Below are 27,657 nucleotides of genomic sequence, written 5' to 3' on the forward strand. Positions count from 1 at the left end.
TGCTGGACGGCAGTTTAATACGAATAACGCATTGACCCATTGGAAAACTTTGCTGCTTATACTTGTCGGAAAGGTTATTGAGCAGTAATTCTACAAGCGATCTGCAGAAAAAATCTTTCATTTACATCGATAAGTGCTGGCTGGCCAGGATCTACGCATGACGCCCGTGAATATGAAAATAGCGAGCTAGGGCGAACGCTGCCTGACAAACTTGCTGGCAATTACAACGTAATCGCCGATCTTGCCTATCCTCTTTCCAACTATTTGCTGAAATCATCCCGCGAGAAGGTGCAACAGAGGTAAATATTGCGTTGTACAATATGCTACAAAATCATCCATTAATACGTCAATGTTTTCCAGGAACAACTACTGTTCAACCGCACGCTAAATCGTGAGAGATCAACGGCGTTGATGATGATGACGATGATTGTGTCGGAAGTGAGGAAGACGAAGACGAAGACGGTAACTTTCCCATGGATCACGAGCGTCATATTGGACATATTCAAAGAAACCGAATCGCATCTCTGTTGTAACCTTCATCAATCAACTTCTTGCAACAAATAAATATTCATACTGTATTGACCATGTCTCTGTTTTATAAAAAATCGTTTTACCTTTTTAAAGATACAAGCTGGACGATATCGCCAACTCCCAAGCAATAGGAAATCGAACGAAGAGATCCTTATCGTCATTGTCGCCGACCCTGGGCTTCTTCTTCTCATTCCGATTGTAGGGCAAAATAACATACGAAAATCGTTAGATTGTCATTACAAGGTCTCAGGATGTGTATAGAGAAAGTGACTCGAGGGGTGGACCACTTTAGGATCACATGGTCGATGCTCCATGGAATTTTTTTTAGAAAAGAAAAAGATAATGACATATCACTCAATGTCAGTCACATCGATTTCTTAGCCTTAGTTACAAGTGGTGTTCACGACATACACTAGGAAACCGAAATATATTTTACCATGCTTCCCTTATACCAGCTCCCTGTCGAGCGGCTCATCTCACCCGACTGATGAGATTGGGTTATGGTTATGTTCTCTCCCTCTTGGACGGTCTTTTGGGTCACATCTGAAATTCAATAAAATAAACGTTGAATTATTTTTGCTTGGAATATTAGAAATTAACTGAAAAAGTTACCTTCGTTACTTTAAGGCCCGTTCACACTAGGGGTTTTTCTGCTAGTTTTTGGCCGAAAGACGAAAAAACGAGCCGAAATGCGAGCCGAATCTTCCAAAAAATTCGTCTTTCCAGTGTTTTTTCCGCGCCGAAAAGTTTAGAAATTTCCAAACTTTTCGGCGCCGAAATCGACGGAAAGACGAAAGTCAAAAGCCGAAAACTGATAAGCCAATCACAGCGTTCCATTTTTGATGCGCAAAATTTTTTTTATATTGGGGCAACATCAGCAATGCAAAATTTGTCTGCTGTCATTCTTTCAATATTCGTCATTATTTCAATGTGTGTTCCTCGTGATTTCTGGCTATTTGTAAATGTTTTTCGATTATTTTATTGTTATTATGGAGAAAAAAATGTCTTAAAAGAAGTCACCAATTAAATCTCTCAATCTCTGAGTGAATGGTGCAAGCAAACAAATAACCAAAGGGGGATGTGTCAATAAATTTATAATTTCAGAACTGTGTTATGTGATCGCCATCGCTCATTTTTGTACTATTATTATTATTATAGGAAAGCCAAACGAGCTAGAATGTGGTACAAAGCAAAAACGGAAGGTTCATACAGTCTGTTGAAAAGAATAAAGTTTTGATGATGTGACGATGTTTGATTATAAAAACCAAGTGACCCAAGCTACAACTAGAGCTGTCATCGGAAGGGAATTTTCAAACTGTATGCTGTTTACATTTTCTACAAATTATTGGAAATATATTTTATTTAAATATGTTACGTAACTTTTTTTAACAGGTCCTGGCGAAGTAAAAAGGAAATGGAAGCAATTGAAGGACACCTACAGATCTGAAAAGAAAATAACTGAATGAAGAAGATCCAAGTGGCAGTGGTTTGGAGGGTTCCAAACGTGCGAAGAAACCTTGGACATACTTTGATCAAATGGGATTCATGTCCACAGTGCATGACGATGCCGAGTATGAATATATTATATGAAATTTACTATACGTAGGGCGACAATAACGAAAATTTTCAATTTAATAAACCAGAAGGGTTACAAATATGGACGAAGAGGATGAAGAAGGAAAAAGAAACGAATATGAGGAGGAAGAAGGAAAACCTGTTACAAATTGGAGGTTGAGAGCAATAATTGAAACGGGGAATTTTTATGATTCTTCTGGTACCACTTAAAATTGATGTCCTTTTCTAAATTTTTCACACAGAAATACTGTAATAAAAGATTTGTACTTTCAGATTCAGATGATAATATAACGATCAAGAAATTCAAACATTCTCGTTGAATAAAGAATCTGATGTTTCTGATCATTCCTTTGTTATTGAAATGGATTCAATCTCGAGTGATAGTTATAAGGAGACCATCGAGGGACGAAAGGAACCTGATTTTAAAACTCCGATGCTCCAAGTCCAACTCCGCCAAGAAAGAAGAAAGGTATGATCAAGAGAGTTTTTTGTTTGGTCCGTAGACTATGTATAACGTAATATTGTTCTTATTTTTTAACAGGCAAGAAGGCTAGTCCGGAGGGCGAGGCTGCCAAAGGAATCAACAGATAATGAAATCAATTGAACAAGTTTTAGAGAGCAATCCCGAAGTCAAAAAATCAAACCCTCCCGCTCTCTCCGCCGTCGCTCGTCGCTCTCTCCGCCGTCGCTCGTCGCTCTCTCCGCCGTCGCTCGTCGCTCTCTCCGCCGTCGCTCGTCGCTCTCTCCGCCGTCGCTCGTCGCTCTCTCCGCCGTCGCTCGTCGCTCTCTCCGCCGTCGCTCGTCGCTCTCTCCGCCATCGCTCGTCGCTCTCTCCGCCGTCGCTCGTCGCTCTCTCCGCCGTCGCTCGTCGCTCTCTCCGCCGTCGCTCGTCGCTCTCTCCACCGTCGCTCGTCGCTCTCTCCGCCGTCGCTCGTCGCTCTCTCCGCCGTCGCTCGTCGCTCTCTCCGCCGTCGCTCGTCGCTCTCTCCGCATTCACTCGTCGCTCTCTCCGCCGTCGCTCGTCTCTCTCTTCGCTGTCGCTCTCTCCACTCGTCGCTCTCTCTCATCGTCACTCGTCGCTCTCGTTCCTTCTTCTTTCTCTAGCTCCATCGTTTCTATCCCGCTCTGTCGTTTCCGTCGCTCCCTCTCTCCGCTGTCTCTTCCGTCGATCTCTCCTCTCGCCGCCGCTCGTCGCTCTCTCCTTTGTTGCTCGCTCTCTTCACCTTCGCTCTCTCCTCTGTCGCTTGCTCTCCTCGCCTTGCCTTGCTGTCGGGCTCTCGACCTTCTGCCGGTCTCCCAGCTTCTCTCCTCCCGTAGCTCTCTTTCAATTGCTCTCACCGTTGGTCTCTCTTCTCCACTCCATCCACCGGTCTCTCTTCGACCCTCTCGCCATCGCAAATTCTCTTGTCGATCTCCCGCTCCATAGGGGATGATCAAGCTCTCTCTCCACCGGTCCAACTGCCTTCCTCCTTCGGCCACTGTCTTCGTCTCCGTACACCATACACAGCTCACTTCTCCACAACACAACAAACACACAAAAAAAAAGAACACAAACAAAACACTAAACGACCCCGGCATGTTGCAACCGTACAGAAGTGAAACACTTCCCGTTGCTCACCGTGCATTTTCAGCGACCCCAGATCTTGCCCGAGTCCGAAAGCTTTGACACTTCCCGCTGCTCACTGTGCACTGTGAACGACCCCGTTTCTTGCGGAAACCGAAAAGGTTTACACCTTTTGCCGCTCAACGTGCGCTCTTAAGCGACCACAGGTCTTGCCCGCGACCAGAAGCTTGATGCTTCCTGCTGCTCACTGTGCGCTTACAAACCAAACGACCCCGTGTCTTGCGGACAAAATGCGCACGCTTTTTACGCTCAACGTGCGTTTCGTACGCGACCCCGGATCTTGCCCGCGATCTGAAACCCGCTGCTCACCGTGCGCTAACAACAACAACAAATAAACAATCAACAACAAACAACAAATACTACTCCCAAATTCTTACTTATCCCCCGCGCCGTTTTCCTCACCCTTGTTACCAGGGATCGCACTCAAGGCGCCGTTTTCTCCGTCAGCCGTCTCCGGCAACCTAATCCTCGGCGGCATTTCACTCCTTTTCATTGTCTTGAGCATTAAGTCCGGTATCAATATCGATGGAAGGCTTTTTATTCCCAGCTTTTCGTTCTCTTTCTTTTTTTAATTGCTTCCTTTTTAAAGCAGATCCTTCCGCGGCTTTCTAAGAAGATTGTTTCGCCGCATTTAACTTCTTATATTTTGTGTCTCTCTTTTTATTTTTTTGCCATTTTTATTCAATCTTAAAACACAGAATCGAAAAATGCTTGATAAGCCTTCTATTTGGACCAAAAGGATCCAAATTACTTTTATTATACGACAGTATACCATGCAGGCTCATGCATGCACATGCGGGGATAGGAATGGATTACGAGGATTGATTCTTATCCCGTGCCTTTCACTTTCGTCACAGGAGTGACTTGAATCGACAGTTGTGAGCAACGCATAGATAAGAAAGTACAAGAGGCTTTTCTGACCACCCATTAACGGGCACTATAGATATTTAAATATTGCTGGTGGGATCAGGATCGTTTCTAGGCGGCATGTTGAATCGGAGACACTCTTGTTTCGGAAAGAATACTGAGTAAGCGTCCTTGAATCGTGTGTTCAGCAGGATAAGATTACCATTCTCCATTTTTTCTTTGTTCCACAAGTTCGCATTTAGGTTCGATTTTTCAAGACAAAGCACAGTTCCTTGTGAGAGATTAATGTCATCAAGTAAGGTTTAGCTGTCATTTAATTCAGTTTTCCGGAAGTATTGTGCTCATTTCTAGAAATTTGTTGAAAAGGTTAATGCCAATTGTTGCATTTGTTTTTGTTGGAAAGTGTCGAAAATAAGAAAAGGACGTAGTTTTTATAAAATTCCACAGTAAACAAAATGTGATAGGTTTTCTGATTGCGACAAAGTACTCATTGAACAAAGAAGAAGTCTTTGGATGCAACTTGTACAAAGAAAGTTAAATGGAAATACTTTACATCATTTTGTCTGTATTTTTTCACGTCACTGATTAAATCAAATATGTTGCGAAACGCTACTGTGGGATGATGCTTAGGCCTTATTATTAGTTCCGTTTTAAAGGTGGATTATAAGAATTAGTATAGAAGATTGCATAAGACGCGAGCTTATTGGGGAAAGTTTTCGTGATTTTTGCTTTTTTGAGTTTGAGTTTGTGGTTGTGCTGTTGTCTGTCCGGCTGACGTGCAAACCTTTCTTCTTCTATGATTTGTTGTTGTTGTTAAAAGTCGACTTTGAAACTATTTTTGATTATTTTGGCGTTCTTGATTCTCTTTCTCTAGTTTTTCGTTACGTTTGCTTAACCAGACAGTTAACCGTCGGTTTTCTTGCTGAGGTTCGGAGAACGTCATCGCCTTGATGAGATTGCGTAGGTGCCAGCGTGATACTGCGATGGTGTGAGCTGATGCCAGAGCTGAGTATGAAGACGCAGAAAGGGTTCTAGATACCGTTCTAATGTTATCGTTGATCATACCATAGCATACTATGGTTATGCGTTTCAGTTTGTCGACCCAATCGTCGTCGGTGTAAAATTCTTGTAAGAGTGTGTATGTATTCACGAAGGGGGCAAAGGCCTACACGGTGCACAACATTTGACAGGCACTTCTAAGAAGGATACAGTACAAGGAGTGTGTCTAGAACTACGACGTTAGCGCGTTATTTAGCAGCGCGTGTCGTATTGCATTACATTACTGGGATACATGATAGTTACGCTACAGTCGGGAATTTCTCTTTTTGTATGCAATGATCGAAAGATGTTGTGAGCTCTCACTCCTCCAGCTGGTTGGATAAATCTCTTCTTGTATAATTCAATTCCGTTTGGCTAACTCGTTCAACCATTTGTTTGTCGATCTTTGTTAATAATTTTACATGACGCGACCTCTCTTTTTTCGTCCTGAGTTGTTTGTTGCTCTTCTGGTCTTGAAATAAAAAAGAGGATTCTTAAGTGTTCAGTTTGGACTTTTTGGTCTCTCGGCCATCGTTTAGTTGATATGTATAAGGCAATAAAGGTGCTAAGCTGAAATCGAAAATTAACGGAAAACCAATTAATTGTCAGACCAGCGAAAAAATACTCTGGACTTTACGAAGGAATTTAGGACTAATCAACAATACTTACTGTTTAAAAGTTGTTTGTAGCTGTAGAGGAAGTTTCACTAGTATTTCAGTTGGTTTAATTGTGCTTCCTATTGTTGATGAGCTTGTAGGAGCTCACGTGGATCCGCTTTTACAACCAAAACAAATTCATCCTCTTGATAAGCTTGAATGTTAGTGTGATTTCTATGAGCTTCCACAACGCCTTCACGGATTTTCTTTGAATAATTCCGTTTTCTTACGGGTTTCTGCTTTACCGGTTTGTCGTTGTAACTAGAACTGATTACCTCTTTGAACTTGGATGTCAGCGAGATGTCGATGAGCTGTTAGGATGAATTACAACGTTTAAAGCATCATTCCCGGACAGTCTAATATTAGAAAAAGTGATTATGATATTTGTTGAATGTCCTCTTCTTAATTTTTAATTTTTTTAATCATCACATCACCAATGACAATTTGACTTTGTTATTTCGGAATTGGGCGTTATTCGATTACAACATTGGTAGAAACACTGAATAACACACCTTGGTCTTAAAAGTTATCGACGAGACAACTGATGTTTCCATCAGAACGGCACTAGCTATCACTCTTTTTTAGAAGATACTGTGAAGTGTTATTAAACATCGAGTCATTTATTTTCACATAAAGGATCACTGGAATTGCCGAAACTTTGTGCAAGACGTGGTACGTGGAACTTGCATATTTTTCTCGAAGTCCCAAAAGACGAGAAGCGTTTAAACAATTTTAATACATTTTCGAATGCAAAAAAAATATACTGATATCACCAGGCCAAACTCTGTGTCTTTACTCTGGAGTATGCAGTAGTTCGTGTATTTGAGCAATATGATGCTTTGGAGGCTTATTTTTGTGAATTGTGTGAGAAACCCAACTACTGCGAATGACATTATTTTGTGTGGTCTCGAAGATCATTTTCCCAATTCTACCTGAAATTCATGAGCTATGCTCTAACCGGTTTAACGAGTTTAACACTTTGTTCCAGTCCCAAATATCTCTCTTTCATTTTAATCGAACGAAAAAAATTGTTGCTCGCTAAGTCATGGATATGGGATAAGTCAAATCGGCGAATCGCACTTGGAATGCTTTGAAAACTAATAACTACTTGTCAGAGCTTAAAATTTATCTTAGTATTTTCATTTCTAATAATTTTAATTTACATTTTTGAAAACTAATAAACTGAAATTCATGTTTTCTCTATAAATAAAGGAATGAGATCACCAGAATTGATACACGACTTCATATAAAAAAGAGAGTTCCTTTTCTAAATACGTCTAGATAAAACACAAAGGGGACATTAAAGTAATTTCAATAAAACGTATTTTCAATATCACGCATTTGACATTCTCGTACAAGCGATACAAAGTGTCATCGATAATGATTACGAATCAGGAAGAAAGCAACTGACTTTGGTTAGTGGTGACTGAAAACGACTCTAATTTTGAAAAAGCATTCAAAATGTTTCCACTGCGAGATGCTGAAAAAAAATGGGATCACTCAATGATGAAACCAGGAGTACGCGGGGATGATGAGCAGCGACCAGATCGCAAGGCGTCGCGGTATCAGACTGGCCACGCCGCCTCTTCCGGCTCCACGTAATACATTTTTTAAATTTTTTGTGTCATCTCCTTAGCCTTTATTTATTTAGAGCGTTCCACTCCAAAATTGCTTCCCAAAAATCAAGCTTCGCCGAAAGTGTACGATTTTATCTGAGGCTTGCCGACGATATCGGCCCATACGACTTCACAATTCCTACCCACTGGTCGGCGACATTCCGTATTACGCAGTCCTCTCTGTAGAACAACCACAGTGGAGCCATATAGACCCCCTGAGGACGGTGAATTTGAAGTGGATTTTTTTTTCTCTGCGAGCCACGTTCCGAGCCATCAATGGTCTGCAACAACCTCGAAAATATCGTCTGCCCATGGGCAGCACCCACATCCACAAACTTTGGAAATTCAGCCGCAGCGACTTTGATTGGATAATTTCCGATCTTCAGTCAACAGAGACGACATCCAGCCATCCCAACCAACGGAAGTGCTGCAATTTGGTCTGATTTAGTCAGTCCAAAAGTCTTTCAGAAAACGACCGCAGCTCGAGGCCAAACACAAAAGACGGGTGAATAAATGTATTTCCTTATTTTATTTTGTTTTTTCTCTTCTTGAGATATAAGCCGAGCTGAGACTTAGATGGAACATGCAGAGGGAGCCTGCCTGCTGCCAACGTATATTTATCTGTATGTAACTGACACACGAAAGGCTTTTATTGCCACTATGGCTTGTTGTTCTCTGCGAACAGACGATGTATATCCTCTCATCTTAAAGCCAATCAAAAAGATCTTTCTTTTGCATCCGTTAATCTGTTCCGCTGCCTGTCAATCCGCCCACCCAATCGATCCATCCAGTCAATCCACGTTTACAAGTATTGCACTGGTAGTCACATCATTCCTCTGGACACACTGAACAGCGACCTTGAAGGATTGGCCAGATACAAAATTGAATTTGGATTTTCCCAAGGAAGAAACGCAGAGTTGCAGATGTTCCATTCGCCACAACATGCATTCTGAAGATTACTTTGCCGCTTACAAGCAAAAATAAGTGGAAAGTGGATTTTAATTATTGAACTGGTTTTGATAGCTATTAAACATTCAACCATTATTGCAGAAGAAAGAAAGATAAACAACATAATTCCATCAAACTTACAAATAACTGAAAAGTATAAGGAAAAATTCTAAATTATGTTAGGAAAAAAATGTGCCTCCCCATAACAATGTGCCATTTTTTCATCTCGTGTGTAGCTAATAAAGAGAAGTCAAAGATTATTTATATTTATTTTATTAATCTTACAAGGTTTAGCGCCACACAAAAATTATGAACGATAAACATAAAAATTACATAAGAAAAAAATTACTTTTCAAACCAATCATGGCCTACTTTAATCCCGGCCAAGAGGCTTGCTATTCCTGCATGCAAGTTCAAAGGGGATCATTCGGTCACAACTGTCCCTTTCTTGTCTCTATCCCGAGTTTATTTAGAAATTCCGAGATTTGAAGGAGTTGCTCTACCCTTCTCTCTTCGTTTGTCTAGTCTCTCTCTCTTTCTTTTTCTCTACCCCATTTTACATTACCCAATTTCGTTTAACCAGTCCTGGAGATCAATCAGATGGAGCATCAAGTCCCATATACAGCAGCGCAGCAACATTGCATTGGATGTGAACGTTTTTACTTTTGCTTGTAACAAGGAGTGGAATGGTCTACCCCTCTCTCCACTCTGTTTTCTGTTACGTTCGTTCGCTTGTCTAGTAGTAGATTGGGTTTTAATTTTTCTTTCCATTGGAGCAGCATCTGTTAATTGTATTGTTACACTTTTTTTTTCTTTTTTCAGGATCAGACGAAGCGGTCCGTTTCCATGGCAACACGGCCAGCAAAGATTACTTCTGGTTGTTGCAGTCAGATGGTGTTGTCCTACTTGGCACAATATCTAATTATCTATTGATCGATTTTCATTCTTAATATTTTTGAGCAGATTTTCTTTATTTTTTTCTTTTTTCCCATCTAATGTTTCGGATTAAGAGAAGAATTAAGAAAAAAAGGACAGCGGAGGGAAATTAATTTTTTAAAAGTAATTTTGGGGTCAGAAGGAAGAAAAGGAAAAATCGAAAAAATTTGTGGGAAGAGTTGTAATTCTGACTACCCAATAGTCTCCAAACCGTAATATCTATCACAAACTACGTAGTAAAGATCGAGGTGAAGACGGCGAACTCGTATAGAGTGGTTCAAGGTTGCCATATTTGATGTGGATTTTTCCATGCCTAGTGCAGCCAAAGTTGAAAATCATAAGCAATTGCCCCCCAATTGCATGGGGTTCTGTTGAGCCAATTGGCGCTACTTGAGAAAAAAACTCTAGGAATTGGTAAATTTTCAGAAATTTTTCCTGTTTTGGTACTGAATCTAAATCTACGTGTTTCACACACCGGGGTTTATTGGGTATACTTGGTATACTGCCCAACGCCTTTCATAATTTCTTAATTGTATTAAGAAAAACAACGCCCCTGCCAATATTTAATGCCAATATTTTACCGTTGGTCTCGTCCATCATGATAAGAAAAATTTTGTGGAAAACATTGATAATCCTGTCAATGAATTAATAAGGTCTTGCCATCGAATTAATTTAGCAATTTGTTTTTTATTTTTTATTTAATTCTATCTATTGATATCGCTAGGTTTTTTCATATACTATCCGTACAAAGCATTTTTGGTAAAATTAAGTTGAAGGCAACTGTAAAACAAAAAAATTATATTAAACTAGTTATGGTCTCGTCCATGATTTTTAAAAAACTTTTTGAATTAATTCATATCCCTCTTTTAGTGAACGTACATCGCACCTTCCACCACCTCCCTCAGATCCGGGTACACCTTAGGGTATTCAGTCTCTGTATGTATAATGTCTCCGTTAATTGACTTAAAAAGATAAAAATTATGAAATAAGTATAACAGGTCTATTGTTTGATAAAGAAACTCCATCCCTTTCAGACTCGTTACTTCTTTATAATAGCAAAATGTTTTCATTTTTTATTTCATTGTGTTGTTTTCATTATGTTATACTAAGCTTACCTTTTCATAAAAAAAGACGGGGGTATTCCGTCTGACGCTTGACAAATTTGTTCATGGCCAGCATATATGTTTTGCAAATTGCGTTCAAACAAGATGGAATCCTTTTTGTTCCAGAAATTACAGTCAACGTATCGTTTTCGGTAATAGCTTATTTAGGATATGACAATTTGCCCTCCCTGAAAGTAAGATTCTGTTCGTAAAACGTAACGTCTAAGAATTTCATTTAAAATTAAATGGAAATTTTGATTCAGTTGGGTCTGGTTTATTGGTTAATTTGGCTTGCAAAATACGGTTACTCTCATCGGTGTTGAGGCAGGAGAGGTAGACTAAAAATTAAGATATGCCTAATGGTAACATGCATTCTCCTAATTGTCGTCAATTTATGACAGTGTATGTATAACACATAGTAAAAATAGTCTTACGGTCCATTCGTCAATTTTGGAGAATGTTGTTTGGAAATTAGACTGAAGTGTTCATCAATTTTATATCTCAACTTCAATTACTAAATTTGATGCAAAATTCGACCCCTTTGTAAGTTTAAATCAAAAATAATTACTGTTTCTGCATTCGGTTCCGTGCCACCAACATATATCTAAGTCCTGATCCATATTTCTGGTTTGAGCAAGTTGAATAGAAAATAGAACAAGTATACATTTTATTTTTTTGCTATTCATCAATTGCATCCATATTATTGTTGGTTTTTATGTTTCCCATGTGTATGCCACAGTAACACTGCTCAAGGTCTATCAGTTATGACTTGGGGTAAGTATATGAAATTTAGGAACTAACAAAGAATTCTTTGGTTACCACAAATTCAATAATTACTTCAAAATTTTGTTTGATGAGCGTAGTCTAAGTCAAAATAATCCATGTGTTCGTTACGTTTTCAACTGTTCATGTAACCTCCCCTCCTATCCCGATGCATACAAATGTTTCGGAACGACGAAAAAAGGAAACATCAGGCATATGTTTATTGAACTTGCAACGGGAACATAAGACTAAATCAGGGTTTAATGGCTCTGCCATTGGGAAGTTCATTCAAGTTTTCTTGTATATGAATATTTAATCAGTAAAAACTCCAAGCTTTTTTTTCTTACAAAAAAAACCGTAGAAACTTGGGTCAAATTTATAGAATCTGAAAGCAAATATATAAAGTTGTCAATGAGTTAAAGAAATGCAATGTTCCTTGAAATATCTTCATTCCTTAAGTACAGGCATACATTAAGTACAGTGAAAATTTGTTTCGAAACATTTGTTTTTATACACCCCCAAACCAAACAACAACTAAAAGATCTGACAAAGTGAATCTGCATATTATCTTATACGTGAAATGTAGGACTCTTTATGGTATATCCTTCTCGTCAATGCTGCACCAGAAAAAAAAACAGAAAATCATCCGAAGAAGATGTGCATTGTCCCTTTGTTTATTTGCAGCAGCTACACTCTAGCACACTGGCATTAATCCTAAGCCTAGTTTCAATTAAGGGATTTCAGATATTGTATTGTTTGGGGGTCACAATTTACTTTTGTAAATAGGTTTTCAGAGAGTTGTAATCCCAGTTTGGATTTCTTCAACCCAGCCATCTTCTCTTGTCCAACTCTCACTTCCACTGCATAGACTTATGTAGACCATGACTTCTCCAAGCCCAGGTCCTCTCCTGTTTTTTTTTTCATGCTGTAAACATTAATTGTTCATAACTCTATTATTGACTGCAAAAAGAGATACTTTTTGTTCTGCCATCGAAATCATTTTAGAATTAAAAGATACACTAAATCATTTATAAAAAAAAAACATAGAAACTCTTGTGACGTTATAAAACATTCATTATGTTTTGGGTTAAAGACATTATGAAAGATCTATAGGCTGAACGGTTTTTTCTGAAAAAAATTCCTCTATGAAAAGATGAATATTTTGAATTATTTTTTCAAGTCGTAATTTTGAATGGCAACTGAAAGAAGATAGTATTCTCTACAAAATCGTACTCCAAATTCTGATTTTTATTATATAATTAGACTAGTTTTACTCGCGTTGTCTAAAATGACCTCCTGTCTCACATGGCTCCGGTCTCCTCTATGTTCTGACAGAAAAGATTTGGAATTTGAGGAGTTCCCTTTCGAGAACAAATAAAATGTGCTAAAATCCGGGTGGAACAGCATTGAAAGCACCTTATCGCTGAATACTTCAAGAAGTGCAACTCTTGCATGCCCTCTCACATCAACGCCAGTCCAGCCGACTCAAAACAAGACTCCAGAGTCTCTAATCAGGAGCCTTCATTGAAATGAATCCACCTCTGCCCAGTCTTGACTCGGCTCCCGACCCCATTGAACCCAGTCCCCCAAAGTAATTTTCCAAATGGAAGTCTCTGCGTTCACAGAGAACAAGTGATCCCAAAAACAGCTAACTGGTCGCTTTCCACTTCACTATGCGCAAAAGGTACAAATACTGAGCTCGACGACTACGAAGAAGCCGGTCTGAAGAACCTTTACGACACAACGAGTATGCTCAGAGTTGGCAATTAGGGTGCAGAAGACACAGCCGAGGAAGATGAGAAAACATCCGAAGACCCCATTGGAAGAAGAAAGACACCGACAAGCCTTTTAAGGAACTGGAGCTACTTAAAAATATGAAGAAACCATGGCCACGAAATTTGTCATGGGTTACTTTCACACTGGTTTGACTAGTGAAAAGATCTAGAAAAAGACCTATCATCTCAGTACAACAAAAAAGTTTTTTGTAAATTGCAAGTTTTTCAAGTATGCAAAAAATTTCCTCCTTCTTTGAGAAATGCAGTCAACGTGTTTGCTATAAGAGAGAAACACGGAAAATGCTTCTCATCATTGGCATAGAAAGAAAATTCGTCTGATTTTTGCTACATTGCGTAAACCGTTCCCAGTGCCTTGGTGAACTATTCCTTGAGTCGAGTGTGGGTTGGATTTACATGGGTTCTGGGTTCAACATGGATATAAATCTTTCCATTTTTAGCCCGAATTTAAACTACTAGTTAATCATAGACTATTTTAAATTTTATTTCCCACATTCATAAATCAAATTGTTATTCAAATGTAGGTAAAGCTAGACCATCTGCTTCAGATGCTATAAAGAAATATGTTACTATTGATCACAACTGTACAGATGAACTAGGGTTTTCCAAAGCCATCAAATCTCTGTTCAAAAAAACTAAATGTTTACATGGATTGGCGAATTCAAACAGGTATAAATAAAGACGGATGGGTTATTTGCATAAGAAAAGGTTTTAGAGGTAAAGTTTGAATTAAGGTCATTTTGTGCGAATTTTTTTATCGGCAGTTAACTTTTTTTGTTTGGAAACACTCTTCTGCTATCATAACAGAAAAAAAACTATGACTCAACTACATTCTATCCTAAAAAAATATAAGAAAATTTGAAAAATAAACATTACCGTCACTACGATCGAAGTCATGGACAAAATATTTAACAAATTGGCTAAAAAATAGTTGACTTTTTAATCAATTTGCTTGAAAAAGTTTTTACAATCTACTGTGAGCTTAATTCTTGGGAAAGTATTTTTCAATATTTTTTTGTTTATTTTCTAAATCATCTTCTTAACTACAAGTTACATGGAACAGCGACATTTGATCCGTGGACGAGGTGCAAAAAAGTTTATTTTACTGCCTGTTGCAAATCTCAACAATACTCGCTTTTTATCAAATTTGCTGCCACATTGCTTGCTAAAACTCATAGAAAGAAGTTCCTTCTTGTTGCTTTCCCAATTACGAATTCGTGTTTATTGTTTGTTTGACATAAAACTTTCCACATTCATGTTTTTTGTTCCTTCTCAACTTATCAGCGGTAAACTGCATAGACACAAATGGAAATTTAAAGAAATATTGGATGTAACTTCCGAAGCACACAACTTCGACAAATATAGTTGTCGTCGTCAGAATGTAGTTAAACAGCCAGGAAAGAAGGGAAAGAATCAAAAGCAAATGCAAAAACCAGAAGCTGATCCGCTATTGAAGAACAATAAGAAAATGTTTGTATTGGAGAAAAAGAGAAAAATAAGAGTAAACAACGAAAAACTATAATTTGCTTACATCCAATGCAATAAAAATAAAAAATTGACAATATTTTGTTACAAGCAAATCCTTAAAGAATGTTCATTCATTTAAGTTTTCGTATTTTTCTTATAAATCTTCTTTTGTTTATCGGTTCATGTAACTCTTCCCATCCAACCTTGAGAGTGTAAGTTAGAGTTGGAGATTAATTGCGATATCTTAGTGACTTCTTTTATAACTTTGCCAAATCGGAATAACAATGCATAATCGGAATAACGTTCCAATAACGAACGTATCCGATTCTCATAAGCGGGGCCATAAAAAATCCCAATTCAATTCGTTGCTACTACTTCCGGATCTTCTGCACTAGGATTAGAAAGTTTGATAGTAGACAGCCAATGACTTACCGACAATTTCAAGAAAGTGGGGCCGTTGAGACAATGGCTTCTTTCCACAATATCGGAAGGAAATAATCCTCGGTTGCACTCATCAGCCGGATTTTCAGCACCTGGTCCATGACGCCACTAAGCTGGTTAGGAATACCCGATGGTGGTCCGTTGCAGAAGTGTTTGGAATCCAAACCAATAAATGAAGATATCGATTGGAATCAAAAGAGACGACCGAAGAAAATTTATATGACTCAGAGCGCTTGAGCTCTAATTTCAGCACAGTTAGGGGAAGAAGAGGGTATAATACACCTAATCTTCTCATAGTCGGTAGGTCGTAAAGATATAAATTCAATTGGGGATTATTTCTATAAGCTCCCTAGCGGCGGTTGTTGGTTGAAAACTGGTAATTTACCGGTGAAAAAAACCGGTAAATGGAATTTTACTGGTATAATTTACCGATTTTTACCGTAAAGTAACCCCTTAAGAGCGTAAACCCAACCGAGAAGTGCAGTAATAACACCGTGTTTTTACGCGCCTGAAAAATTTTCGATTTTGTAAAAAAGGCGTTTATTTTACTCGAAAAAAACCAAATTTTTAAACGGGTAAATTAACCCCTTAAGAGCGTAAACCCAACCGACTAATACGGTTTTCTTTCCGTAAGTTTAACCATCAATATTCAGTTTATTTTCCTCGAAATACACCAGATTTTTAAACGGGTAAATTAACCCCTTAAGAGCGTAAACCCAACGGATAAGTAGAGTAATACATTAGTTATATTGACAGAGAAATCCAGAGTAAATAACCGGGAATTTACGGATTTTTTAAACCATTTGATTTTTCAGAATTTTGCCCTTCACCTGTCCACCACCACCTCTCCCCGTGGGTGGGATAAATTTTAATTGCCACCTGTCCACCACCATCTCTCCCAGTGGGTGGGACAGATCTCGATTTCCGCCCTCTGAAATTAGAACCATCCAACCAAAATATTGTATGATCCTAGTTTCGAACCTCGACTACTCGAGAGAACCATTTCCTAGCTCAGCTTGCTATCCACTCAACTACCAGTTATGTGAAAATGGTTCGTATACGTAAGAATAGAACCGAATAATGCAATGAGGACTTAGAAAATTTTTCATTCTTGTCATCGAATTTTCAGTATTTTTGGAAAACACACAGATATGATGTCTTAAGTTGATGACACTTACTGAATTGTGTGGGTAGTATACTACCCTCCTAATTCTGGTGTTAAATGACAACCATAAACCACAAAAGTGTTGAAATTTGACAACAACATACAAATGCTGCGTCGACTGGGTAACTAAAAATGTTTACAACGTGGTTTTAGGGTGGTAAAACCCCACTAACCCCCCCCCCCCCCTCCTTCTTCTTCATTCCACCCCCAACTGCAACGTGGTTTTAGGGTGGTAAAAACCCCCCCACCCCCCCTTCCTTCTTCTTCATACCACCCCCAAACTGCAGAGAGTTTTAGGGTGGTGAAAACCCCACTGATTACCACCTTCATGTACTGCAAACCATGTGGAAACTACCTACGAACCGCGGATTTAGCCCACCCCTTTTCAGTCGTTTTCCTACCCCCGACCGTCTGACATGGTGTTCTGGTGGGACATTTCAGTGGGTTAGAAAAACCGCGATTTTACCAAGAAGAACAACCGGTAAAAACTAAGTGTGAAATAAGGCGTAAAAACTGGTTAAATATTTCAATACAAACCCGTAAATCTCCGGTTTTTCTTCCCTCAATTTGTCAGTCAAATTTACACTGTTAACTTTGCGCTCTATAACATTTAGAAAGTTTATTTCTTCATTGCTAAACGGGTTAGAAATACTGTCAAACATTGTAACCAAATTTTGAAACCGTTATTAAAACCAGTAAATTTAAGGTTAAAATAACTAAAAATTTTGCGGTAAATGTTATCCTTCATAATACTGTCGCTTAAAAAGTTTTTTTTTTATCTGTTGCCATCCGGTTTGCCTCTGGTTTTGCCAACGGTTATTTCTACCGACTCAAATTTTGTCGTTTAAAGGTCTAATTCACCCTTAATTTCTCGGTAATTTAGACGAGTTTAAAACTAAAACTTAAAAAGGTGTTTTTCTCCATTGCTTTCCAGTTTACCAATGGTTATTTCTACCGACGCAAACTTATTTTTAAGGGGAATATTTAGGTCCAAGTAATTCGTAATTTACCGGTAAACTATGTCCAACTTTAAACGAGTTATGCAACTGGTTTTTTACCCGTTTTCATTCAGTTTGTCAACGGTTATGTACACCAAATGAAATTTGGAAGTATAGGGTAAATTTTAGGTTAAAGACACTGGGTTTTCTTAAGTAAATCTCGCCCATATAAAACCAACGTTCGAAAAGGTTTATTTTATACGTTTTCATCCAGTATTCTCAAAGGTTTTGCCAACGGTTACATAACCCTTTGCAAGTTGGTAAAAAAAATCTTTTGCAATACCGGATGAAAACGGATGAACACAACCTTTTCGAACGTTGGTTTTATATGGGCGCGGTTAACTTAAGAAACACCAGTGTCTTTAACCTAAAATTAACCCTATATTTACACATTTGAGTTGGTGTATGTAACCGTTGATAAACTGAATGAAAATGGGTAAAAAACTAGTGGCAATAACAGTTGACAAATGCGGTTTTTTTCGCCAGTAAATTAAAAGTTGTATGAACCCAAAAACTACCCTTTGCAAGTTGGTAAAAAAACCGAAGGAATACCGGATGAAAACGGATGAAATCAACCTTTTTGAACGTCGGTGTTACACATAAAATATTTACGAGAGAAAAACCCGTGTTTTTAACCTAAAATTTACTCTCAAATTACATATTTCAGTTGGTGTAAATAACCGTTGGCTACCTGAATGAATACGGTTAAAAAAACAGTTGCATAACGCGTTTAAAGTTGGACATAGTTTACCGGTAAATTACGAATTACTTGGACCTAAATATTCCCCTTAAAAATAAGTTTGCGTCGGTAGAAATAACCATTGGCAAACTGGAAAGCAATGGAGAAAAACTTAAATCGTAGTTTTAAACTCGTCTAAATTACCGAGAAATTAAGGGTAAATAAGACCTTTACCCGACAACATTTGAGTCGGTAGAAATAACCGTTGGCAAAACCAGGGTCAAACCGGATGGCAATGGATAAATAAAACGTTTTTAAGCGACAGTATTGTGAAGGATAACATTTACCGGAAAATTTTTAGTTATTTAAACCTTAAATTTACTGGTCTAAAATACGGTTTCAGAACCCGGTGAAAACGGGTTGAATAGCGCTTTATATTTGTTAGTATTTCTAACCCGTCTACAACCGTTTATAAAGAGGTAATTTCACACTTCTCTCAAAATTAAGTTTTGGGGTTATAAATACTGGGAAAAAACTGAGTTATAACTGGAAATATTGTGTCTGACTTGTCTTTGAAAAATTTTCAATAACTTTTGGGTAAAGGTTGTTTTTCCCTTCAAATTACCGAATTTTGGGCCGTAAAAAAAGGGTAATCACAACCATACCGACTTTCAACCGAGAACCACCGCTAGGGCTTCAGGTATGAGAGAAAGAGAACTTTTCAGAGAAAGCCATTGATTTAAATTAAAGCCTAACGTTGGAAATCTTTTTTCAATAATGTAGTCGAATCCCTTACTTCTTGATTATCCTCTTCTTCAGTATAAAATTAGTCTAATAAGTTGTTCACATAACATTTTTGTAAACACGTTTGACGACTTCAGGGAAATCTTTACGATGTAAATCGGTCAAATGACAAAGAACTTGCGTTCAGATAAAAAAAGGAAATATTAGCCCGAATATTTGTCGCTGCATCTCATAAACCGTTGGCTTATTTTTTTATCCTGGAGGGCGCCATAAGAAAGACATTTTTGGATTATGATCGTAAATTCAATACACTGACCTTCACATGTCTCACATTACTGAGTACTATTGATGCTACGACTACTTATTTATTAGCAAAAGCCCTCCTGATCTTCCAACGAGTACCGTTTAGGAAAATAGATTGATGTGTGTTGTTTACCACTTATTAGTAAATACCAGTTTGGTAAATAAAGAGAATATAGATTTTTAGCCATTCAAAATAAACTTAAATTGCTCTAATTTAACACTTACCACTAATTTCCAAACAATTTCAAATATGCTTACATCCATGTTGAAGCCCCGTAATTGAACCAAAGGTGGAAACAACTTTCAGCTGCTACAAACAATAGCGCAAGCCCAGACGAACAAAAAGTTGCAGCCGAGTTAATCAAAACGGAGTTATTAAGAGCAACTATAAGACGAATGTTGCTGGTAGCACAATTGGAACCCGGGCAACAATCCAGAAAAAAGAGAAATGATTCACGACAAGTCACCCATACTGTATAGTTCACAATTTTTTTAATTTTTATGTAACTACTAATATCGCATACTTACATTAGCCCATCAAACCGAAATTTCATAAAAAGAATTTTATAACTCTCTTATAACTCGTCAAGAGTGTCCAAAATATTTTGGGGTGGGCGACGTTTAGGCAATATTCCTCAATTGTCGGTCAGTTATGTTGCTCAATATCATTATAATCAAGGCTATTCACGAGAATTCGCATTTAAATTAAAATTTAGCAAAATTACTCGCTATTATATGATTCTAAGCCCTGTTTTTTTATTTTTATCATAGAAAATTTGTAATAATGCATTACCTAGTTGATGAATTCCTTTTTTAGCGAGTGCACTCAATAATTTATAATTCTGATCCAACTTAATGCCGAAATGACGAAATGTTGAGTGTTTCAAATTAAGTGCTTGTGTAAAGTTTAGCTTGACAGGAAAGAACAAGCTCAGCTAGGAGTGGTAGACTGATGTATTGGCACGTCTTAGTTTATAAACGGGAATACAGGGAAGAGAACGTGAGCATATATGATAGTGTCCAGGAGACTGAGAGAGAGAAATGTTACAGGGATTATATAAGGAGAATGGATCGCCGGGTCAGCACTTCTTTTAGTCGATATGATTCGGCGTAGTAGCCGTTCTGGGCTTGCGTGACAGATGGTCCAGTTTGGTGAGATTACTAACTCGGAGGCTGCTGAGTCCACATGACGTCGTGGTTGTGACGTCAGGTTTTGGCGGCCATCCAAAGGTGGGCGGGGCCCCGTGGTGCATTAAACTTGTAAAAATGACTAAATGTATTCTTTAAGCTTCTTGTCAATTCTTAAGCAATTTTTTTCTTTAAAGTTTAGAGGGGTTTGCTTTTATGGATATGCGAGTTCCTAAGCTATGAGAAAAAATAAGCCCTGAAGACAAATTACTTAAAATCCTATCAAAAGCAAATCAATCAAAGACGCCTTTGACCAGTTTCCTTCATTTTTTTGGCCATTTTTGGGTTGACCGATGGTTGAGTTAACGCAAGAATCAAATTATTTTTTTTCTTGAAATGATATCATAGCATTTCTTCCAGGGAGCTCATGGTCGCATTTCGTTTTGCATCAGTTTTGGAAGTGAAGTTTGGAAATGAAGTTTGGAAATGAGATTGAGGTGTTCATCAATTTGTTTCTCTACTTACATTTCTAACCTGGATGCGAAATATAACCTTTATGTCAATATAAAAAATTAATTGATGATTGTGCATTGGGTTTCTTACCACCAATATCCAAGTGAGGATCCAAATCTGGTTTGAGCAAGTTGCACTCTAACTGGAACGAAAATTTATTTGTTGTAACTCTACAGAAATTAAATCCTTATTTAGATTTGTTGAATGTTCTCACTTTTAGATGTATGCCAAAGTAAAACTGCTTCAGATCAATCAGTTATGGCTTGTGGAAAGGAAGAACAAAATAATTGGCAGATTTCTAACAGGGACTGCCTAAGAATTTTTTGGTTATCACCAATTTTAAAATAGTTCCTTCATTTTTTTTGTTTCTCCTGTCATTCTTCTTCATGCTTGGGCAGTGAAAAACTATTTCATTCCTCCTAAAAATCATAAAATGGTTTGTAATACATGATGTTTGCAATATTACGCAAGAAATTCACTAGCGCCTGCCAAATAAAGCACCATTTACCTCAAAAGATGATCTTAGACTGCAGTGGGATTTCATCAAATGGTTAGAAAACTGGAAAATGAACGCAGAAGAAAAAAATCATTTTCTTTCTAATGAAACAACCGAGGCCATCGTAATAGCTACTAAATCTACAATTGCAAAAATAGAACATTTAATGGAAGCAGAATATCAGTTTGTACTTTCTCAGAAATTTAATAGTGACAACCAGGAGCGAAAATTCAGTGCATTTCATCAAGCCAACGGAGGCAACTACAACATGAATGCGAGGGCTGCGATATTTGGTGTTGAAAAAATCCTTCGAACGGGGATCACCTATTCTGTCATGAACTGCAATGTTGCGTTAAGGACGAAAAAACACGACAGAAGGAAAAATACATCAATCCGTGAGACTTCCGTACCATACCCCAAAGTTGACATTCTTTCTAACTTCGACGATAAAGACCTCGCTGTATTAGAGGAACCGAAAAAACCTGCAGGTAGTCTTGACAATAAAAATTACAATTATATATATGTGTGTGTGTGTGTTTGTGTGGTTGTGTGTTTGTGTGATTTTTACGATAACTGGGTTGTGAGTGGAGCACAGTAATAATCTGTTGATGAAGATTAGACTGCGGTGATTGTGTGTGTATTGCATGCCTTGCGACTAATTCTTAATTTATATACTTTAATTGTTCCCTTTTTGGATTCTCTCTTCATCTGGAGGTGAATTCATCAATAATGTCTTCATCAACGGAACCACAATGATGAGAAGACACCTAACCCTACTAGCATTATTACACAGTGATTATGTCCTATAGATGAAAAAGATTACCAGATTGATCATCAGGAAGCAGAAGTGACAGACCATTGTATTCATAAGTTTTATTAATAAAAAACCATTAAAAACAAATTATGCTTTCTTAACCTACTACGGGTTACTTTCAAGAAGAAAATTTCTTCTTTATTCATTTCTTGTCGTCATTTCCTTCTGTTCCATCTGATACATCCGAGAGATTCCCCCCCCCCTCCCCTCTGGGTTGAGAAGACTAGAAGTTCCTGTCTTCGAAGGAAATTCTTTTTTCGACTGGGTTTGGTAGACTTTAGTTGAACTGATACATGCTGTTGTAAATGATTTTGCAACCTGTGCAGATGAGTAATAAGTATATGAGACAAGGCATTGAATTACTTTTTTACCCTTTCGAGATGGAGCTTCTCTTGTTGGACCGACTTGCATTTTTCCAAATGGAGTGGTGTAGGCACTTAATCCACACGGTCTTTCAATTGATGCCCACTGTCAAAGATTGAGTTGATTTGATCCATACCTACCAGAATTCAAGATCTAAAAGAATCATCTACTATGGTTTGAATCTTGTCAAATCTGCCGTCTGCTAGTCGTTCGTTTTTTCAGACAGAGTTTTTCTGAAAATCTGGATTTTAAGTACGGACCTGTATTGGAGATCAAATAAGATTCGAAGTCAAATAGATTGATTATTCAGGCTCCTTCCCAGGTGCCCCGCACTTTCAACTTGATCAAGCTATTCAATTCTGGAGGTTTCTCTTTTTCCTGTTGAAACACTACATTTTAGAGCATTTTAAGATTTAAGCACACATTACCTGTGGTTCTCTTTGTCGGCGAATAGGACGGGAAGGAAAGACTTTCTGTAAACTGGTTTGAGTTTGACTTGGCTCCACAAACCCTGGAATAATTGTTGCAAAAAGAAATAACAACTGAATCAGAAATTAGACAAGAAAAAAAGACGATGGAGAAGGTGAGGATGAAGGATGAAAGTGAGCAAGAGTCAGATAAAGAAGAATCGTCAGCCAGCAAAGAAGAAAACGACTAATCATTTTCTAATTATTTTTAATAATTTCCTTTGTTACATGTGTTGTTTTACGTTTTAACGTTTTTTTTGTGCAAGAAAAATCACTGTTTCACCAAATTAACTGTTAACCAAGTAACCAAGAATACAATTTTTTTATCGGTTATTTTACATGAAATAATCATTTAGTAAAGAACAGGTATCTAATAAGATTTAAAAACAATATGGGTATGATTGAAACAAATGAGAGAAAGTTTGAGAAAATTAAATGGAATGCCATACAACGTTCGAGGCTATTCAATAACGACAGTATACTTACTCTCAGGCTAATTATTCATTCAGACAGAGCAATCTCTAACGGAACATAAGAGACAATTACTAAGACAACCTATAAAACAGATTTTATCAAAACTAGTTCATTCTTGAATCGGGAGTAACAACAACAAGCAAATATACCCTTATATTTGTCAAATGTTTCCGTAAAAAATTGAGGATCGGTGTGGCTTGTAATAATTCGTGTCACCTTACCATTCTTCCAGTGCTTAATGTTTCAAGTTTACTAGATTTACAAAAACTTTGCGCGTAAATTTTACACGTAACGAATGCTTCTGTCAGTTTTCATTTTCTCTTATTCGAATCAGTTGTTCTTTTCCACTCGTTTACTCAACATTGTCCAAGGCACATCCAGATGACAGCTTACTAATGTTAAGTATAAATTTTTCAGATTCGTTAGTATACCGTAGCCCATGAAGTGTATAAAATATGCGTTTCGTTTTTCTAAGGTATTGGAATCATGCAGGAAGGCTTATGACTCAAATTTCTGATCGTCGTCTGGGAAAATTACCGTGTTCGTAACGAGAGAAACTTTGAATTTCACCCCATTAAACAGGGGCCTCACTTTATTGGATGTAGACAAGGTTTGAGAACTCTTATTTTTGCTAGGACAAGTACCATAATCAATTTTTTTCTCATATTTACTGGTGGACAAACCAATTCAAATGTTGCTTGTGGACATACCAATAACCCTTACCTCCAAAAACTTATGTATGGTTGTTTGGTCTGGAGAAGCGCTGTAAGATACGCCTGGTGCAAAAAACTTCTCCGCGCAACCCAGCGCCCTTTCACGCTTATTGCTGCGCACTGGATCAAATCTAACTCCACTCTTGCAGCACTAGTCCTAGACAATTTTCCACCCATCTACTACGAAATCATCAATTGCATAGGCCAAAAGGCGCTATTGGAACAAGAATTTCCTATGACTCCGTCTGCCAGGGCACTGGTCAAAAGCACAGTCATCCACAAAAATAGCCTGAAAGCGCTTCCGGCTGCCCTGTGAGACAGTTCTTTCAGGCCACGTTTTTGAACACGCTAGCGGAAACTGGCTTCAAGAATGGGTAACTTTGGCTAAAGCCTTGCAAACTAAATTTTTTTTTCCCACAGTTGCTCACTCGGCGTTTCTTGCAAAAAGACCGCGCTAAAGAGTGGTCCTGCTTTTTGGACGAGGATCTAGGTCTCTTCCTTCTCGACAATCAGCTATGGCATTTGCCAGTACTGCATTCAGTACGCTTATAACTACATACACGGCTTACCAATACCCACCTTTCTTTCTCTAACTAATACCATTGTAGCTTCGACCGGAGAGGACTGCTGACACTAATCTGCCCAGTCCACTCCTGGACGAGAAGCACTCAAATCATTTCCTTCCTTGATCCGTACGCCTGATTTATACCCGTACGGTATGGTGAGCTAGGTAGAAGCTTAGCGCAAGCTTCGGAGAGAAGGATCCCATAATAGTGTAAGCTTCCAGGAGGCAAGTTAGATTTGCTCCGATGCAATGTAAGGGATTTTAACCGAGATGGAAGCTTAGCTATTGCAAAATAGCTTTTAGCTTTATTTGCTTAACTATAATTTTTGCTTACGTCCAGTAAGCTAGACTATAGTGTAAAATCAATTCGTAAAGCTTATATTTGCACGATCGTATTCCACAACCAAGCTGTAGCTTGTATTAATCTAGCCTATATAATTAACTTAAATAAAAATACTTTGATTTTAATTTAACTCAAGATTTGTAGACAAAATGAATTGTATTGATGTCACTCTAGATTGTACGTGGCTTTAAAAACAAAAGGGGAAAAATTAAGGCATTAAGGGAAAATTCACACAAGTGTGAAATTCGACTGGGAAATGCGTAAATTTCAGAAACTTTGGCTTTAAAACAGAAACAAGGGCAGCAAATTAAGGCAGTAAGGTTAAATTCACACAAGTATGAACAACTAGGTGGGAAATAGGCTTACGTACGTTTAAGAAACCATAAAAACATTTCCCACGGCATGAGAGGAATTGAAACACGTGACAATCAAAAGAGCACAAAATGGCAGGACACGTAAACACATTAAAGACAAATGTTTTACTTTAACAAGTTGTTTTTCTGCAGGGTTGGGTTTTCTTTTCTTAGCTACTACTGGAAATGATGCTTCTTGAGTGTTGTCGCCTTCAGGATACACAAGAAACCTTCTTGTCTTCTGTTTTGTGCCACGTAGCTCATTTGCATTCTTCTTTGCTGAAGATTGATCAAGAATGAGGTGTTGTCTGAGTTGAAGCAGGTTTTCTTGGTTACCTGTAACGATCAAAAAAGAATAAATATTTGTCATAATTTCAATAAGCTGTACTATACTTACTCGATATTGCCACAGCAACTCCAGGTCTGTGATCACAATCAACAAGATTGTTTTTCTCATAAACTCTTTCGCAGATTGCTGAGTTGAAATCTTTGGGCCACCTATACAGCACACAATTAATAAAGAATCAAAATTAGAACATTAAATGAAACGACCATTTAAGATTTCACTCGTCAACATTTGCCAAACCAGGTTTATGATATTACATGAATAGAATAGCATTAGGCTAAATGCTACAATGAAGTTAAATCAAAAGTTGAACAAAGTCATACACAAAAAAATCCAAAACATTTTACCTGATCACTAGTTTGGTTCTTTCTCTAATCCATATTTCTTGTACTGTTGAAATCACGTCTTCTTTTTCATCGTCTGTCAGAATTGGACTCTTAACTGAACTAATTGTCCCTATACCAGGTTCACCAACGGTAAAATAAAAAAGAACAAACATATTTTGGGCAAACTAAATAAATATGTTTTCGTTATGGGAACAATTTCGTGTCGATGCCTAGCTAGATTGAAAATGTGACGGATGAACGAGACAGCTAACAGTTTTGGAGGGAAAAAGCCGATCAGGAACAGGGTTGCCAGAATTAATTTTACAAATAACCTCAAATGGTTAAAAAAAACTTTTAATATATAAAAAAGAGACCAATAACTTCAAAACAAAAGAAAAACATGAAATTTAGATAATTATTATTAGAATTTTGCTGCGTAATTTAAAGAAATCGTTTTAACAGATTTAATGCGGTTTTTAAGTTTGATCGTCTGCTGTAGTACTGCTGTGAAAAAATTTAAACTACGATCATTTTTATTTATTTTAAAGTGTATTAACATTAAAATGGCAAGGGAATGGTAGTTTTGGGTCATCGAAGTGGACTTAGAAAAGGAGAAACACGCGATTAGCTACTGAGGATTACAACTAACCGATTGATCTGTAAGTCTGTAACTGGATAATTAACTTAACCGCAAATAAATAAAAAGAAACAAAACTGTAGACTATTGTAAACTGTATCTTTCAATAAGCGATGAATGAGTATAATCAAATTATTACTTTTATAAGTTTTAATGATGAGCCATATATATAGGAATGACCAATTTAAACTATTACCAGACAAGTAAAAAGTATGCTAGTCACTGTTGAACTAGCTTGAAGTATATTTTTAAATATATTTTACCTAAAATACACCATACTTTCAATTATCAAGCATCCGCCTACCTTACAAAAAGACAAGCAAATATGCCCAACTTATACTTAGTTCTGGATTGCTTGCCGCTCGCTTTGCTTTAAGTTTTAAAAATCAAGTTTTGTACTTCGAAGCATTGCAAGTAAGTTGCTAGAGTTCCGTCTCCCTTTTTTATCAGAATCGAGTTAAACTTTCCGCAAGGTTTTTTCATACTTGTGAAGCTTTAACCTAGTGCAACCTTGTTACAAGTTTATTTTTTTGGACAAGCTAACCGTCGCGTACGGGTATACTCCAAAATTCATACTGTCCAAATCCATAACATTGTCTCATTCAGTCAACAAACTGTTACTCTGTCTCGCTCCTTTTTTATTACGATGATTGCCATCGTGCCGATAATGTAAATACACATGCAACACTCGTCTTACGAGTACGCCTTTTATATTTAAAAAAATACCCGTTACCGTAGCATAAATTTAGGAGATCCTTGACAACGATTCAAAGCCTTTAAATCCCGAAGCAAAAAATGTGTCAAATCATGTCGTTCAATTTCTGGGTTGACTTCTTGAACAACGTCACCGACGGCAAAGTTTTCTACCAAATC

General features: G+C 37.7%; 1 protein-coding gene and 1 long non-coding RNA gene across 3 annotated transcripts; one reads left to right on the forward strand and one right to left on the reverse strand.

Annotated features, from left to right (window-relative positions):
• The first annotated feature begins 24,922 nt into the window (after nt 1–24,922).
• LOC124329483 lies at nt 24,923–25,666 on the forward strand. The gene is made up of 2 exons (XR_006916797.1): nt 24,923–24,989; nt 25,629–25,666. It is a non-coding gene; the product is annotated as an uncharacterized LOC124329483 (long non-coding RNA).
• Nucleotides 25,260–26,488, reverse strand: LOC124329466. Of its 2 annotated transcripts, XM_046788535.1 has the most exons (4): nt 26,169–26,488; nt 25,873–25,973; nt 25,448–25,811; nt 25,260–25,348 (listed from the first exon to the last, which is right to left on the reverse strand). In XM_046788535.1, exons 1-3 carry the CDS (start codon nt 26,318–26,320, stop codon nt 25,495–25,497), a joined length of 570 nt encoding a protein of 189 aa, XP_046644491.1. In that variant the 5' UTR covers nt 26,321–26,488; the 3' UTR covers nt 25,260–25,348; nt 25,448–25,494. The 2 variants fall into 2 exon arrangements, with proteins under 2 accessions (XP_046644491.1, XP_046644485.1); XM_046788529.1 differs by having other exon boundaries at nt 25,260–25,811.
• Nucleotides 26,489–27,657: the final 1,169 nt, after the last annotated feature.

Source organism: Daphnia pulicaria, chromosome 1 (assembly GCF_021234035.1).
Source record: "Daphnia pulicaria isolate SC F1-1A chromosome 1, SC_F0-13Bv2, whole genome shotgun sequence".
NCBI classification, from domain to species: domain Eukaryota; kingdom Metazoa; phylum Arthropoda; class Branchiopoda; order Diplostraca; family Daphniidae; genus Daphnia; species Daphnia pulicaria.